The sequence below is a fragment of the Epinephelus lanceolatus genome, chromosome 12 (genome assembly GCF_041903045.1).
Source record: "Epinephelus lanceolatus isolate andai-2023 chromosome 12, ASM4190304v1, whole genome shotgun sequence".
Taxonomy (NCBI): Eukaryota; Metazoa; Chordata; class Actinopteri; order Perciformes; family Serranidae; genus Epinephelus; species Epinephelus lanceolatus.
In genome coordinates, this window is record NC_135745.1 from 27,982,561 (window position 1) to 28,001,414 (window position 18,854).

Sequence of the window (18,854 nt, forward strand, 5' to 3'; positions counted from 1 at the left end):
TAGAAAGGATACGTCACAGGTCAGAGTTGAAACTACTAGAAACAACATGGAGGTAGAGGAGAGACGGAGGAGCGGAAGCTCCCATAAAACCTCCAAAAAAGGTTAGTTTACATTGAAAATGTGTTCTCTATTATTACTATTAACATTTCTGGATATGTTCACAGCCTAACAGAGTTAAAACATGTTGTATAGAGGTGACGTTACTTTGTGAAGTTGCTCATTGGCCGTTTGTCTGGTCTCCATAGCACAGTGACTTGTATCTTTAGTGGTAAACGTACAGTTTTTCCTCGATTGCTAAGACACGTTTAGTGACACTAGGATCCTCTTCATCTTTATTATCACTTTCTCAGCACAGCAGAAGTCTTGTCTCGCAAACGTGTTCACACTTCCTCCACACATTTTCCATACCGTTAAAAACCGTTAACCCAGATCTCATAGGAAGACCCCAAAACTCCACCTCTACTGGACTAACTGCGTTAAACAAAAGGAAAACATGTACTCACAGCTGATTAAAAATTACGCTTATAGTAATGAATCTCTTGTAGAACTTATACATCAACAGTCAGTCTGTATCCATCTAGTCCTTCTCTGTGTTGCTGTGTAGAAACATGGATCTAAGAGGCCAAAGGCAAGTAAAAAATGAAATTGAATCTAATAAAATGAAGAAAACTTTCTTCTTTCTTAGGAGATGTCCCCCTTTCTTTCAATTCAATTCAAAAAGCTTTATTGGCATGACATTTCATGTGTTGTCAAAGCACAATTACAATTTAAGACAGTGAATTTAGAAACATATTAACAACAATGTTTTAATACAAAATCATATATGTGAATTTTAAATAAAAGTGAAGGAGTAAATAAAAAGACAGAGTGTGATCTGTGTTGAGATGAACTATATGTTGCTGTGTTGGTTGTCTCATAGGCTGTGACATGCAGTGACATATTTTGCTGCATCTATGGCACTGACACTATTTTCCCCAAGTACAGTGGCATGCAAAAGTTTGGGGCACCTCTGGTCAAAATTGCCTTTATTGTGAATAGTTAAGTGAGTAGAAAATGAACGAATGAATGAATGTTGTGTAAATGAATGAATGTTGTTTGTTTGTTTGTTTTATACAATTTTAGAGTGACTAAAAGGAAAGGAGCACTATGCAAAAGTCTGGGCACCCAAAGACATTTGAGCTCTGAGATGACTTTTTAAAGGATCTCAGACCATAATTAGATTGTCAGGGTTCTGGGTTGTTCACAGTCATCATTAGGAAGGGCCAGGTGATTCAAATTTCAAAGCTCTGACTTCTGAAACCTTGTCCCAACAATCACCAGCCATGGGCCTCTCTAAACAGCTGCCTAGCACTCTGAAAACTAAAATAACTGATGCCCACAAAGCAGGAGAAGGTTATAAGAAGATAGCAAAGTGTTCTCAGGTACGTTTGTCCTTAGATGGTAATGTAATTAAGAAATGGCAGTTAACAGGAACTGTGGAGGTCAAGTTGAGGTCTCGATGACCAAGAAAACTTCCCAAGAGAGCTGCTAGCATTGCTAGAAAGGCAAATCAAACCCATGTTTGACTGCAAAAGATGACACCTTCAGCTCCTGGAACCCAACATGTTAAAGAAGGTTAAGGGTCCAAAACAACAGTCTGTGCTTTTAAGATGCCCTTTACTTTATGCAGGTGCTGAAGGTCATTGAAAGGTAAAGGTGTTAAATTTATACCCTGAGTTAACATTTTCTAAAACTCCTATAAGCATTTTAATCATGTTGTTGTTTGTGTTGCAGGAGGGAAACGCGTCAAAGCACTGACCGCTGAAGAAGAGGCAAGAAGGTGAGAAAGGGCATCTTGTATTGTTGTATTAATGCTAATGTCTATAGCTAATGCACCATGTCTTACACTAATACTTACAAAAATTGTAGTTTGGTTATAGGATATTTTTCTCACTCTACTTTCATAATAATAACAATAACACAAGACATGGGACAACACAATCTTCTAATATGTCTTGTGTCAGGAGGGAGATAGTGAAGGAGAAGTTAAGGGAGAAGTTGGAGCTAGAAAAAAGAGCCCTGAAGATAGTGGAGCGTCTCCTGGAGGACAGTGTGGCTGAGGACTTCCTGGTTGACTGTGTATGTATCGTCCTTATTTAAATAGTCTATGGCAGTGGTTCCCAACTGGTGAGTCAAGGTCCAAAAACTGGGTCGCAGGTCCATTCTGATTGGTGACTTTTATAATACTTCCAATTTTGCCTAGTTTTTTTATCAACTTATTACTGATTTGTTTGACTTTATGATCTATGGATACATTGCTGATTGTTTTTATCTGCGTCTTGTACGGCCTTTTGAGTGCTTTGAAAGTTGCCTATAAATAAAATGCATTCTTATTAATATTATTATTGTTATTAGTCGTTGACATGCATGATTTTTAAGACATATATTTGTTTTGTAATAATGGAAGCAGTGAATTATGTTTTAATTCACCACACATTATAAGAGTATCATGGAAACAATCATGCTGAGCACCTTTTTCCTCCTCTTATTGTCTCCCTTCTTCACAGGCGAAGTTCATTGTTTCTGCTAATTATAAAGATGCTGTAGAGGAGAGATCCATTGCTAAAATGTGTGGTTATCCCATCTGCTCAAATAAACTGGGGAAGGTAAGAGCCTTTTACAAAAGACTTTATAATCCCTATGCAAGTAATAAATGAAATTGTCTCTTATGTCTTATGCTTCAAATCTAACTTAATGTCACTTTTTATTTTATAGATCCCAACTCAACAGTTTAGGATTTGTACAAAGACCAATAAGGTGTACGACATCACAGAACGCAAGGTAAATGCCGCCATGTGTGGATTTAAAAATATATATTTTTCTTTTGAAGGAACAGTCAAGATAAATATTATTGTTGTGTTTCTCTCTTGTGATCAGTGTTACTGTAGTAACTTCTGCTACAAAGCCTCCAAAGAGTTCGAGCTGCAAATATCGAAGACACCTCTGTGGCTCAGGCAGCATGAGAGGTTTGTGTGCTGTTCACGTCTCTGTCCTTAATCGTAACCATGAACTGATCATTAAAAATTAAAATTTTCTACATATTAAGACTGTGTTTACTTTCTTTCTCCCTGACAGTCCTCCAGAAATTAAACTGATGAAGAAAGGAGATGGGTATGTATTTGCTTCAGTGTTATATGTGATATGTGAACATTAAACACATACACTTCAATTTAAAAAAAAAAAAAAAAAAAAAAACTGATTTAACATCTGACCTGTGAGGATTATCACATTAATGAAAGCATAAAACAAACAAACAAAGACACACAAACACATACACACACAAAAACCTCTAATCAAAAAGGAGTTTATAAAAATTAGTTTTTAAAAGTTTTGAAATAAAGGGGGAAAATGCTTTTTTAAAAAAAGTATGATTCTTACAGTGTTGAGATGTTTGACGTTTTAAATGTAAAATAGGTTTAATGATTGATAGACTAACCCAGTGTAACCTCTGTGTGCCCAGCGGGAGTTCTGGTGAGGAGGTGCTGCTGTCGGAGAGACGTCTCCAAGAAGACGACATCGAGAACCCACTGGCTGCTCACCCCGACGACCCCCACAGCTCTCAGCAGGGTCCTGCTGGAGGCGGCCACAGTGAAAGCAGCGACATTGAACAAGAGCAGGACTTTGTCTCCACTGTGGTCTCCCAGCAGCAGGGACCCAGGGTGCACTGGGGGGACCTGCCGAAACGTACAGACGAAGACAAGAAAGGTGAGCGAGGGAAGATGGGGAGGCGAAAGAAACAGAGGAGAGAGGGAGGTGAAGAGGAGGTTGAGGGTCAGCGTCAGGGTGCAGAGAGGGGGGAGGAGTCACTTTCATGTAAAACAGAAGCTGGAACTGATGATGAGAAATGGCTGCACTCATTCAACACAGACAAACCTAATGGAGAGCAGGTGACAGAGGAGAGAGGCCTGCCTGATGCACCCAGTGTGGACGAGGCTGCAGCTCAGTTGAATTTGTGCACTTTGTCTGAGGCAGTTGCTCAAACTGCTCCCCTGCCTGTTGACTCAACAACCACACAAGCAGAAAGCACAAATCTACTCACTTCTCCACCATGTGAAGACTCAAACAGCCCAACAGAAAGCAAACATCTCCTTTCTTCAACCCTGATCAACACGAATCAGGACGACCACGACATGGCACTGACCAACCAGCCAGGCCTCAACATCACCCAGGTGGGTATGAGCAAGAGAGGGGCGGCAGGGCTACGAGATCTGCTCAAGAAAAACACTGCTGAAGCAAAACCCGCCTCCATCCGGCTGAATCTCCTCGAGTGCCTGAGAAGAACATTAAAGGACTGGAGCACAGACGAGACCCTGAAGTTCCTGTACGGCGCTGACCATTCTCTCGGCTCGCCTTACGCTGATGTTATAGAAGACAAAGAGGTGGAGGTGAAAGAGGAGGAGCTGGATGAAGACGACCTTGAGGATGAGGTGACCGAAGAGGATGCAGAAGGCGTTGATGCTGAGGTGCAGAAAAGACCTGCCGCAGCGCCAGACTACAGGACACTGCGAACAGAGACCCAGCAGCTGGAGCTGAGAGTCAAGGAGTTTTATAAGGGGACCTGGATTGTACCTGAGGAGGTAGAGGAGCCGCATGGAGACAAGGTGAGTGAAGGAAAGAGAGAAAAGAGGAGAGTTGTGAATGAAGGGCCTTGTTGTAAGAGTCAATGGCCACATAGAGGCGCTATATAGAAAATATGTTGTGTAACCATACATGATTGGGACAGCAGTAAGTGTGTTTATGTACTCGAGGTTTGCTCTTCAACACATCTCACTTGTTTCCCCACAAGGTGACAGTCCAGGACCAGAGCACGAAGGACCCAGCTCTGCCTCTCGTTGACTCTCATGCTCAGCACCTCATCCAGAAACGAATCACAGTGGAGAAGCTCACCAGCTGGTGAGTGTGTGTTCTTATTTGTGTGTCTGAATGTGTATCTCAGGATGCACGATAATATCAGTATGACAGCTGCAGATAAAGGCTTTAAATTAAATACTGACAGGCAGCTGTCGCTTTACAGATACAGTTGGTAACTTTTTAAAAATAATTATTTGCTGAAACTGATACTGTCACTCTGAAAAAAAATCATGCTCCTCCTCTTGTAATGTAGTGCTTCTTATTGCATTTGCTTGACCAGGGGTGGGTAACCTGCGGCGCTGGAGCCATATGCAGCTCTTTAGCCTCTCTCCAGTGGCTCTCTGTGGCTTTGACAAAAAAAAAATCACATGACACACATTTTTATTTTTATTTTATTAATTAAAAAAAAAGTTTTACCATTTGGTCAACTTAAATGTGCGTCTGCGGCCTGGCACCTTTTCCTCAAAATTCTGCCATACCTCACTAGCAGTGGCTAGTCTTGAGCCTCCCTTGCTAGGCTAGCAATGGATTACAAATCCATGAAAGCAGTGGTTCCCAACTGGTCCAGCCATGAGGTCCAGATTTCTCCTTCGTCATTGTTTCAAGGTCCACACAGTTTAATATATTCAGCATCATACTTGCGTTTGGCCGTCTCTCAAGCTAGTTTGCTGTCTCTGCTTCAAAATAAAAGCTCTGTGTGGGAAATTCACTGTACTTAAAAAAGTGTGTTTTTTACAGACTTGACATGTTTGTGAATCACTGGCAGACCCACCAGTTGAGAACATAAATCATAAATAGCCCGCTGCAGAGGAGCCATCTTGTAGTAAAACATATTTTTGAATTCTCTTTTAGACCTATTTTTAATGTCGATAGGCTAATTTAGACTTACTACACAGTGTTACCACAAGGCTCAAATATGTTTTGTAGCTCCAGGCAGATTTTTTTAAATTATTTTTGGTCTAAAATGGCTTTTTTGATAGTTCAGGTATCTGACCCTAGACTCTACTGCGGCTGAAGGAAAACATCCAATCAGAGTCGAGGAGTCTCTAATGTAGCCGTCAATCAGTGCTCATGAACTGCAGTCAAACTGTCAAACTAGGCACCTCTGATGAAATGTAGATAAAGATTCTGTTACTGCATTGCTTAATCCTCACCTCAGATGTTTTTAGAACATATTTTAGTGACTGTTTAGATGTAACATGACAACATTTGCTCTGGCTGGTGGGCTGGGCTTGGTTTCTCCAGTGTTCCCAACATGATGGCCAGGTCACAAACTTTCACATTTAACAGCTAAACAGTACACTAAAATATGTTTCTGAAAAGGTTTCAGGTGAGAAATAGGCAATGCAGTAACAGAATCTTGATTCATATTTGATCAGCGCTGCCTAGTTTAACAGTTTTAGCAGCTCATGAGCAGTGACTGAAATGACTGACAGCTGTCAACTGCACTATGACGAGGAGGAGGAACATGATATTTATGACTGATCATCTGTCTCATGTAATACTGTGTGAGTATAGTGACAGTCTCAGAAAATATGTACAGTAAATATATTTACAGTAAAAATGAATTTGTCCCACTTTTTTTTTTTATCTCTGTGTTGTGTTGCAGTCTCAAAAACATTGTCGGCCCTCTGCGTCTCGCCATGAGTGACATCTCCACTGACCTGAACAACCTGGTCCGGACATTCAGGTCAGTGCAGCTCATGCAAACACACACTCTTTTTGCAGGTCTGGTTGCGTAACATCACCCAGTCATGCTCTTTCTTTTTGGTCTGAACATCTTGGCATGGCGACGAGGCCTAAAATGTGTCACAAGACTGGCTTTTTAACATTATGAAAAGGCAAATACATTGTGTTGACGGGGCATCATGGTTCACATCAAGTTGTATGTATTTCTCCAGAGTGTGTACTGAGTGATCTGTAACCCAGTGTGATCTGTAAACCGTCTGCTAGCAGCAACAAAAACATCCATCTTCCTGAGACCTCTGATAAATTGAAGAGAAATAAGAGCATTAAACTTGTAATGAGCAAATGGATTATATTTAAATTCCTCAACGTTGTGGAGAGATCAGATGAAGAACTCTGGTGCCTCCTACAGGTAGGAATCAAACATGACAACAACAGGAGTTTTTATCAACTGTCTGTAGACTTTTTTCACAGCAGATATTTTACATGTCAAAGCAGGACTGAAATTCATCAAAATTTAGAGGAAAAGGCAGGCTGTATACATATGAGTCACATTTTAATTGATTAAACGTTTTTAATTCAATGTATAGGCTAACCAGAAGTTAACGCTTGGCACATGGGAGAGGTTTCAGCTGGTTTCAATCTGCAATCCTCACCACTAGATTAGGGCTGCCACTAACGATTATTTTCATTGTCGACTAATCTGTCGATTATTTCTTCGATTAGTCGACTAATCATTTCATCGAAAAATGTGTTAAAATGTTGAAAAATGTCGGTCTGTCTTGCCCAAACCCCAAAATTACATCATCTAATGTCTTGTTTCATACTCACTCCAAAGGGTTTTAGTTCACTGTCACAGGAGAATGTGTAAAGCTGCCAATATCTGAACGTAAGAAGCTGCAATAAGAGTATTTTGGGGTACTTGTATAGTACTTTTCTATGAAAAATTACTCAAACCAATTAGTCGACTACTAAAATAGTCACCGATTATTTTAATAGTCGATTAGTCATTGATTAGTCGACTAATCATGGCAGCCCTACACTAGATACCATTAAATCCTTCACACTGTTCTTGTAATCTGAAAATAATGGCATTTTAATGTTGCATTTGTTACATAATAGAAATGTAAAAAATCTTCCAAACTTGTACCCAAATTGAACATTTCCTGCCATAGAAGTACTCTGCGTTCCCATTGGCTGCTGAGGATGTTTTCTACAGCAGTGCTATTAAATCACTGTGCAGTGAGTAACACCTCCAGCGTCCTGCTTCCAGGAATTCTCTTTTCTGCTGCCGGAGGCCCTGCGGACAAGAGGCTCAAACCAACGAATATACACAGCGCTGTCACAGAAACATTCATCACTACACTATTGCAGGCAGTGTTTGTGGTGGGCGCTCCGGCCTCGTGCACATTTTGTTCTGTTTGTTCTTATCATCTGAATCAGGTGATTTTGACACTTGCCTATAGAGATGGTTGCTGCTACATGGCATTATGTTTATGTTCATATATGTTCAGTGGTTATCTGCATCACATGGACAAATGCCCCAGTACACTTTACTTTGAGTTATGACTGACCTGTTGCTCACTTTGTGTTTTTTTTAATAACATTGCAGGTTCACCAACACAAACATCATCCACAAAACTCCAGAGTGGACCCTGATAGCTGTCGTGCTTCTTCATCTGTAAGTTTATGGTGTGTGTCTGTGTGTGAATGTGTGGATGCACCGTGACAGCTGGACAGTCTGCTCCTCAGCTGAAGAGGAGAGGAGTGAGAGGGAATATAAAAATGATAAGGAAATCAAGGGCCATTGTTTCCAAGGAAATACACCCAGTTAGCAAACTTGAAACCTCTGTTCTTCACTGCCCAGGTGTGTGCTGCTGTTTGTGTGTGAGCACATCAACAGCGTGTTTTTAAATCATTTAAACTAAACTTAATTAAAACGATATATATCGGGCGCCAAGTGGTTTAGTGGGTAGAGCAGGCTTTCCATATACGAAGGCAAAGTCCTTGACGCAGCAGCCATGGGGTCGATTCCAGCCTGTGGCCCTTTGCTGCATGTAATCCTCTTCCCTTCCCCCTTCAAACTAAGACTGTCCTGTCTAATAAAGGCAAAAAGCCAAAAAAATAATCTTTAAAAAGATATATATATATAGATAGATATAACATTAGAGGTACTTATCCATGGTCAGTGTATTACATACAGTCGATGTTGGTCTGCACGCCCTGATAAGCAGGCAACAGTGCCACAATGGAAGTTAAGCAATGTCCTGCTGTGGACAGGGGCAGCAGCAAAACGTATTTTAGCCACCTAAAAATATCTGTATCAGTTTAACTGTACAGTTTATTTTGAATATTGTCACCTCTTTCACCTCACCATCAGACAGCCCTTTGCCACTGGAACTGAAGCCATGATCTACGGTCTCCTCATAGCCATCAGACTCCGTTGACAAATGTAGTAATATTACCTCGTAGAACCTACACGGTAGCTGCTGGTGTAGTGCTGCCTTGATCAGTGAGGGTGCTTTCCTGTTCACACTGACTTCTAACAAACCAACTATGAGGAGTAAACATGAAGTTATATCAACAGACAGGTAATCATTGATTGGACAGTTTTGGCAATTGTCATCCTCCATCGTCAGGATCCACATGGAGAAATCAAATTTCTGACAGAAGTCCGTGCAGCACTTTAATCCTTCTGATGTGTATATGTATGTTCTGTCGTGTCACAAAGAGCTCATGAAGAAACAACTGATCATAAACATGATTAGCATTAGACTGGAAATCGGCTGCGTGTTATGGAAAACGACTAACAGGTAGAGAAAGGATTAAAGGGTGGCGTCTTGTACAGTAATGATTCAGAGCTTAATATTACTGAGATCAATGTCACATACTTTCTAATAGACTTAACAAAGTGACAAAGTACATAGTCAAATACAAGCACAGCAGTTTCAACAGCTTTTCAATCAGGGAAAACACCCAGGCTGACGTGCATATGTGTTACTATAGTTACCAAATGATTAGCATAAATTGGTTATATATGACCTTATACAGATCAGTTATAACATCACAGATGGATTTTCCCAATCAGCAGATGGATATTTGAGTAGTTAAGCTTTTGAAATCATACTAAACTTGCTTATCTGCTATCATAAAATCCTGCAGTTGGTTCGTGTGCTTTCACACCAGAAAAAACAACGCAGCAGAGTCCGCTTGGAAGGACCGAAACCCACCTTTTCAAGCAGTCTCAGTTGGGTTGTTTGGTCTGCACCAGGGTTTGATTGACAGCTTTCACACCAGCCTAAACGAACCATACAACCAGGCAAATGGATCTGAGTTTGCTTTAACTGAACCAAACAGGTTAGGTGTGAAAGCATCCTCAATTTGTTTATGATATTTTATGACTTTGGTGAATCTGAATCAGTCCTTTAAAACCCCAAAGTAAAAATAACTAACTGATCGAGGCAGCAGTGGACCAGCAGTTTTTGTGTTTTGTCAGGTAAAATTACTGTTTTTGTCTGGCTTTAAAGAGATCTAACATAACGACTTCAATTCACCGTCGGAAAGGGCTGTTTGACGGCAAGGTAAAGCAGTGAAAATATACTAAATGCAGCGTCTAAGCAAACTGGTATTGATTTTTCTAGGTGGCTAAAATATGTTTTGTTGCACAGCAGTTCATTGCTTACCTTCTGTGACAATACTCCTGTCGGCTTCTCCACACTGGGGGCCAGTGCCAGCCACCATCTACTTTAGGTAATACACTGACTATGGATAAGCGCCTCATGCAACCCCACTTCAAAAAATCTGAACTATCCCTTTAATAAAGTGACGCTAAAATCAAAACAACACAACAGCGTCTGCTACAGTTAAATAACCCTATTTGTGGCTTTGATTCACATCCAGCTTTAAAGCTTCATTTTGAGAAGATGCTACATGCCGTGGCATTGTTTTTAGCCCATGCCATATGGTGTCTATGTGTGTGTGTGTGTGTGTGTGTGTGTGTTGCTGGCAGTTCATGGACAGTTCCGTGCTGCTCCCGCCTAAGTACACACAGACGCCTCACAGCCTTATCTCCACATGATTGCCCCTCTCCAGATCCGTGATGCAGGACAGAAAGCACACACCAGCAGCCCTGTACATGCTCTAGTTAAACACACAAACACACAGTTCCTCTGTATACATCCAGGCAAAATGAGCACTTTAAATTGCCCCGCCTGGGAAAACTTTCACCTGATGCCCGCCTGACTTTGATTTATGACTACCTCGGTGACCCCAGGTCAGTTTGCATCAGTGTCATAACTTACATTGTAAGCTCTCTCGACCTTAACAAAAGAATTCAGTAAGTGCTGTGCAGCTTGACGGGCAGTAGGTGACACAGATCTATAACTCTTAAAGCAGGGGAGCCTTGTGACGGCAAACTCTGTCCTTAGAGAGCGCTGCAGAGAAACAGGCTGCAGTGTAACCACTCAGGGCATGTTTACATTGTCAGTGTACGTCCACTAAAAGTGCTTGCTTTTGTCACTGACAGGCTCAGATTGTCATTATAGGTGTCTGATAATATCATGGAAAGGATCCCTTCAGAGATTGACTTTTATGTGTAAGACATATTACATAGGATTTTCCTAGAAAACAATGTAGAGACTCATACAGATGTAATCCCACTTTATTATCACTTATGACCCACTAGAAGTGTGTGACGGTGTATTTTTGTGCAGAGAATCTGCCCTGTGCTTGGATTTTCTTATTTCCTTTTTATATTATGTGTTGAGGATGTTTGTGATCGTGTATCCCTACAGCACTCAGGTGAGGTCTAGGTTTGTTAAAAGCTAGCACCCAGGTGCCAGACTGTAAGCAGCATGCATCAAAGAGACATGGCGTCACAAAAAAACCCACAGCTACAGCGAGGTGAAACACCATACAAGAGTCAATCTGAATCTGGTGTTGGCTTTTACTTTCAATTTTGCTGGCGAGCATGTAAGCAAACAGTAACAGACAGTCCTGCATAGTATGCCTTTAAAGAGTTAGCTCTGTTTCGATCAACCAGAAACAGTCCTGAAATCACCGTCACCAAATCCACCAGACTCCATTTAAAAAATAATTAATTTTAGCGTGTTTGTAGCCAGCATATTTTCACATCTAACTGGTTGAATTAAAGGTTTATTTCAACCAAACCAGAGTTGGAGATTGTTGGAACAGTGGAATGGTGAAGCAAGACCTTTTTTGTGAGTTTTATTTTGTTTCTGTTGACTTTGAATGAAGTGTGTTTTACAATAATAAAATGACTGTTTATTTAAATGGAGTCTGGTGGGTTTGGCAATGCCGATTTGAAGGCTGTTTCTGGTTAAACAAAAAGGATCTTACTCTTTAACAAAACAGATATATCTTTAATAGATCCTTTCCATGGTGCTGTCAAACTCTTATAATAACAATCTGAGCCTGTCAGTGACAAAAACAAGCACTTTTAATAGTTGTACATTGACGTGGCACAAGTGCCCCGTGTGCTTACATTACAGCCAGTTTTGTCGTTGCTGGCTGCAGCGTTCTTGCTCAATATTGGACCAGTTTGGAAAAATTTTGTTCCCATTAGTCACTTAGACACAAAACATTAGAAAAAGCATCTGATTGAAAAAATACCAAACCTCTCCTTTAAATATCATGACATAAATGAGGTTGCTAAGCTGAGATACTGGGAGTTGATCTTGAAAATATTGTGGACAAACTGGAGTTTTTCAGCTAAATACGATGTCTTTGAAATTCTCTCAAAAGCAGTCTACTTTGGGTTGTATGAAATAGATTTAACATAATTATCCTACACACATGCTTGTTAATCTTTTGGGTTGTGATAAAACGTTTTTTGACCCATGTGTGGGGGAAATTTAGACGTGGTTTATCATCTGTGCACTTTGGCTTTGACCTGATTGTAGGTGTCCTTTGATGTTGACAGATGATGTTGAGGGATAAATGCTTAAACCACTGATTTTATCTGACGACCCACTTAACAAATTGTATTTATTACATGCTTAGATATTGCGAGTGGTTGCATGGCAAGCCACATGATGGCTCAGCATCGTGACAGTTTTACATCGTGACACTTTTATTCGATCCGACTTAGATCCCCGGCCTCTCCAGAAACATTTCTTCTCTTTGTCACACGTCCCATTGGTACTCTATGATTTCATTAGTTGCCATTTAACTTCAAGCTCCTCCATCCTTCCATTCCTCCACCATGAATAATTTGGTGTGCTGCCTTATCTATCTGCTGCATGGCAGCTGTGGGGCTAGTCTGGCCTCTTTTGTTCAGGCCAGCTGAATAATGGATGGCCCTCCTGCAACACTAGACCCTGGGGTGAACCGGAGATTAACCAGCAGTGCACCTCCACACAGGTAGACAGGACAGGTAGAGGGGGAGGGAGGAGGAGGGGGAGAGGGGTTAGAGAGGTGACAGAGATCAGGTGGAAGGTTGCGAACAGTGGATTTAGAGCTGGAGGTAAACACTCTTTACATAGGCGTGTTGGTCTGTGCTGATTTGATAGATCATGACAGTTTCTGTACGGATGTGAAATTCAGTGTCACTGCAGGGATAATGACACTCAGATGCCAGTTTATTAGGTACACCACGCTAAGATGAATGCAGTCCGATACAACGACAGCCGCAGGTAGCCTTACATTGTGTGTAAGTCATTTTGAAAATGTTGTAGGTTGTCAGAGACCATTATTAAATATGCCTCTTTTTGAGGTTTTACGACGAGTAGTGAAATTTAGATGTTACTGGATAATTGTGGTCATTTTGGTTTTGATCAGTTTTCTTTTATTGTGTCCCGGTCATGAGTGGCACATGTAAATATCCAGCTCTGTTGCCAGGAAAAAAAAAACATTGGGAATACATTTCTGCAAACCATGGATATATGACATTTGTCAAAATGATGCACTTCAGATGACACATGTACAAGTGTCTCATCAGGAGCAGCAGACCACTGTCTGAGGGTGTTTTCATATATAGTCCTTTTTAAACAAACTGAACTCAGTCCTCTTAAAGTGCACCAAAAAGTGGACCAACAGAAAAAGGGGCTCAGTTCTTTTAGTGTTCACATTGTCAGTTCATTTAAAAGAGGACTCAGTTCTCTTCCTGGTCAACTTCAGCTCTGATGGGGCCTCAGTTCTCCCTATGTTCACACTATAGCCTGTATATAATATATATTGATGTAGTTTTGATTTTACTTTGACATGGCACTGCAGTGTGGTTATGAAGCCCCTCACTTTCAGATGAACTTAAAAGTGGAGGAAAACCTTAGCACTTCTGTGCTGTAGACTGTTGCCGTTTGATGTATTCTATATTCCACATCTGGAGACGTGCAGTATCTTCTGTGGACCAAACTACTCCTCGTCCTGCGTCCTTGCAAGCGTTACCGGCCATTGTGATTGCGTCTGTCCCAGTGCAATAGCCTGTCATCTAGAGGATTAAATACAATTGCAGTGGAACACTTTGTGTTCACAAGGGACAGGTTAAGTGAACCGCACCATGAACTTGAAGTGAACCAAACTCAGACCACCCCCAGAGGTGGTCTGAGTTTGGTTCCCCTCAGAGGGGTCTGAGTTCTCTTGGAGTGTTCACATATGTGCAAAAAATGCTGAGTCACCACTCTGAGTCCGCTTAGAGGGCTGAAAAGGACCAAGTGTGAAAACACCCTGAGATAAGCAGTTGTGTTTTTTTTTTTAACGACACGTGACATGTCCAGCTGTGTTTCCGGTGACAGCAACCGACTAATTCAAGCCAAAACATGCTCCTTTCCAGACCATAACCAAGTGTTTTTGTGCCTAAATCTAACCACACGTTAACCACCGGGTTGGGAAAACATAAAATTGAAAATTGAACCATAAAGTTTAAACATATTCACCATATGAAATGTACAAATGTAACATATCCTTGGTTTGCTAAAACCTGGATATGCTAACTCCACTACCAGGATACTGTGACATGTTAACACATGGTTTCTAAACATTCTCTGTTGACAGACAAGTAAGTGGCTGAGATGTTCAGGAATCAAGACAAAACTGCACACAGACAATCAGAAATACTGATGTGATGATGTGTAGAGGGAGATGAACAACCAGTTTTCACATGCTCCATGTAAATGTCTTATTTAAAATTAAAGGGACAGTTCACCCCAAAAGCAAAATTACACATATTTCTTCTTACTTGTGGTGCTACTTACAGTCAGGTCCATAATTATTTGGACAATGATACAGTTGTCATCATTTTGGCTCTGTACACCACCACAATGGATTTTAAATGAAACAATGAATACCTGCTTAAAGTGCAGACTCTCAGCTTTCATTTAAGGCTTTTTTCAAAAATGTAGTATGAACCGTGTAGGAATTACAACCATTTCTTCACACAGTCCCCCAACTTTAAGGGCTCATAAGTATTTGGACAAACTAACATAATCATCAATTAAACAGACAGTTTTAATACTTGGTTGCAAATCCTTTACAGCCAATGACTGCCTGAAGTGTTGGACACATAGGCATCATCAGATGCTGGGTTTCTTCCCTGGTGATGCTCTGCCAGCCCTTTACTGCAGCCGTCTGCACTTCCTGCTTGTGTTTTGGGTGTTTTGCCCTCAGTTTTGGCTTCAGGAAGAGAAACGCATGCTCAGTTGGATTCAGGTCAGATGATATGACTTGGCCGTTGCAGAACATTCCACTTCTTTGCCTTAAAAATGTCTTTGGTTGCTTTTGCAATATGCTTCAGGTCAATGTCCAACTGCACTGTGAAGCATCGTCCAATGAGTTTTGAAGCATTTGGTTGAATCTGAGCAGATAATGGTGCCCCAAACACTTCAGCTTTCATCCTGCTGCTCTTGTCAGCAAGACAAGACTTCACTAGAATAAATACAGAGGGTTTATCACAAGATGTAAACCATTGGTTAGCCTTAAACATGGAAGGCCAGATTAGAGTTTGTCAAAAACCATCTAAAAAGCCTGTACAGTTGTGGAACAGCATACTATGGACAGATAAAACAAAGATCAACTACCAGAATGATGGGAAGACAAGAGAAGGAAGAAGGGAAGGAACTGCTCATGATCCAAAGCACACCACCTCATCAGTGAAGCATGGTGGAGGTACTGTTATGTCATGGCCATGTATGGCTGCCAGTGGAACTGGTTCTCTTGTATTTATTGATGATGTGACTGCTGAGAAGAGCAGCAGGATGAAAGCTAAAGTGTTTGGGGCTACATTATCTGCTCAGATTCAACCAAATGCTTCAAAACTCATTGGACGATGCTTCACAGTGCAGATGGACAATGACCTGAAGCATATTGCAAAAGCAACCAAAGACATTTTTAAGGCAAAGAAGTGGAATGTTCTGCAATGGCCAAGTCATATCATCTGACCTGAATCCAATTGAGCATGCGTTTCTCTTGCTGAAGCCAAAACTGAGGGCAAAACACCCAAAACACAAGCAGGAAGTGCAGACGGCTGCAGTAAAGGGCTGGCAGAGCATCACCAGGGAAGAAACCCAGCATCTGATGATGTCTATGTGTCCAACACTTCAGGCAGTCATTGACTGTAAAGGATTTGCAACCAAGTATTAAAACTGACTGTTTAATTGATGATTATGTTAGTTTGTCCAAATACTTATGAGCCCTTAAAGTTGGGGGACTGTGTGAAGAAATGGTTGTCATTCCTACATGGTTCATACTACATTTTTGAAAAAAAGCCTTAAATTAAAGCTGAGAGTCTCCACTTTAAGCAGGTATTCATTGTTTCATTTAAAATCCATTGTGGTGGTGTACAGAGCCAAAATGACGACAACTGTATCATTGTCCAAATAATTATGGACCTGACTGTATAAGTCTAGATTGTTTTGGTTTGAGTTGCAAGTTCATGTGGGAACTATTTTTTTCTACTGACCTACACCTGCGAACTGTATCACTGTGCAAAAAGAGGAGTATATCTACTGCTAGGTCACCTAGCATCACCACACCAAGCCAAATGCCATTTAGTTCCATTATATTGGAGAGAAGGCAGACATCTCTACAGCCGATATCTCCAACACTCAGCAACTCACACCAAAACAATCTAGATTAATAAACAGCACCACAGGTAAGAAGAAAAATATGTATTTTTGATTTGGTGGTGAACTGTCCTTCAAAGTCTTAAAACTAGGACACTAATGTGCATGTAAACACATTCCTGTAAGCAGTTAACAGAGAGGTTTGTTATCTGGGTAACTGCTGAGCAAAAACTAGAACCCCCTGAAATAAAGTGTGTGAGCGGATTTGTTAAAAGTTGTGATTTGTGTTTGACTCATAAGTTTTCCATATGACTCAGCAAACCTGTTTCTTTGAGAGCGGCATGAACAGCAGCTGCTCAGCAGCACTGTATAACCAAGTGTGACAACTCGTTGCTCAGATAGGAACCTAACTGCTTCATAATAACTTCACATTCATACAGTGTTTGGGATGTTACTGTAACAACAGCAGACTGGGGTTAGTGTGTAGGTGTGTGTGACTGTGTATGATTTTGTGTTTCAGGTTGGCGGAGGTGTCTCCAGTTGTGCGAGAAGCGTTGGAGACGCGAGCATCAGTGGAGTATTTGAACACACTGATGGAGGAGCTCGGTCTACAGGAGCAGGACCTTCTGAACTTAGTCCAGCTGTTTAAAACCCCGACACACTGACACACACACAGACACACACACACACACACACACACACACACACAGATGGACATATGAACAGCAAATATACATAAATAAAGAAACATGGAGGTATCCAGCATTTTCTATAACGTTTGTTTTCCACAAATAAAATTGGTTGCGATAACTTTTAAAGCCAAAGCTCACGTCCTTTTTATTGCATTTGTTCACTCCTCATCCAGGATACAGGAGGGCAGCCTGCAGCAGTGAAATGAAGTGCATTTACTCAAGTACTGTGCTTAAGTACAAATGTGAGGTACTTCCTTCTCATGCCACTTTCTACTTTAACTCCACGAGAGCTCAAAGGGAAATATTCTCCTTTTTACTTCACTACAATCATTTGACAGATTTTAGAGGCGGGAATCACAATATGATATTGTCACAACACTTGAGTCAAGATACAGTATTACTGTGATTGTAAACGTCTTCTGATATGGTATGTTATTGTGATAAAATATATTGCGATATACTGTGATTTACTACCCATTTTCAGCTCCAAGTAATGTCCCCAAAGTAAACTTTGTTAGCACCTGTTTGATCTAATCTTAAAAACAATTATCCATATTATTCTAGTCGGCTACCTTAAGTTTAATTTACATTTATAACATTTATAATTTATATGATTAAAAAAAATGATACTCTGCACTGTGGGGTGATATGATATTGACACACAAAAATATCGCGATACTATGCTGTATCATATTTTCCCCCCACACCTAACAGATTTAACAACGTTACAATTAAGATTTTTGCACAGAAAACAGACAAGGAGTTTATAAGATGTGATGTTTTGTTATAAATTAAGCGACCCATCACCATCAGTGTATGCAAGTACAGCTGAAACAATAAGTCAAGTAATTGATTGACGGAAAACTAATTGGCAGCTATTTGGGGTAGCACCTAATTTTCATAGTCCGCCTACAGATGCTTTTTAGAGCAGTGGTTTCCAACTGGTGCAGCCACGAGGTCCAGATTTATCCGTAGTCATTAGTTCAAGGTCCACAGGGTTTAATATATTCAGCATTGTACTTGCGTTTGGACATGTTGTCAAGTATCTGTCTGTTAGTCACTCACTCAGATTGATTGATGGGCGGATGTCATGGTGTTATTGGTTGAATTTATTATTTGTTTTACAATAATAAAAAAAACATTGGATTTTTATATAAGAATATAAATAAATTGATTTTTTTTTTTCTTTTTCTTTTTTGGGCATATATTGTTAAACAGGTGAACAACATGGCCGAGGATTTCATATCTACTTTAATGTGAGCATTTGAACCATATTTGGGACAGGGGTCCTCTCACATGTGAAGATGCACTGCTTTTCTTTTTAATTTATTCTTAAAATAATTCTGAGGTTTGTTATATTTGTTGTACAAAAAATGTGTCACGTTTGGCTCTGGGTAATTGTTGCAGCATTTCTCACTATTTTTTTTTTTTCAAACTCAAGAATCAATCGATTAATCAAGAAAATAATCATTAGATAATAGTTAAAACTGCTGGTCAGCAGGCTGGTTTGTGTCGCAGCATTACTGCACACATTATTGACACAATCTGTGGTGAGATATGCGCAAATCAG

General features: G+C 40.5%; 1 protein-coding gene across 2 annotated transcripts; it reads left to right on the forward strand.

Moving 5' to 3' along the window:
* rpap2 (RNA polymerase II associated protein 2) lies at positions 1-17,416 on the forward strand. Of its 2 annotated transcripts, XM_033650971.2 has the most exons (13): positions 1-101; positions 1,774-1,819; positions 2,004-2,118; positions 2,547-2,645; positions 2,755-2,820; positions 2,917-3,005; positions 3,115-3,150; positions 3,500-3,744; positions 3,907-4,640; positions 4,826-4,932; positions 6,500-6,580; positions 8,189-8,257; positions 17,113-17,416. In XM_033650971.2, the coding sequence occupies exons 1-13, from the start codon at positions 47-49 to the stop codon at positions 17,255-17,257; spliced, it is 1,887 nt and encodes a 628-aa protein (XP_033506862.1). In that variant the 5' UTR covers positions 1-46; the 3' UTR covers positions 17,258-17,416. The 2 variants fall into 2 exon arrangements, with proteins under 2 accessions (XP_033506862.1, XP_033506861.1); XM_033650970.2 differs by having other exon boundaries at positions 2-101; positions 3,500-4,640.
* Positions 17,417-18,854: the final 1,438 nt, after the last annotated feature.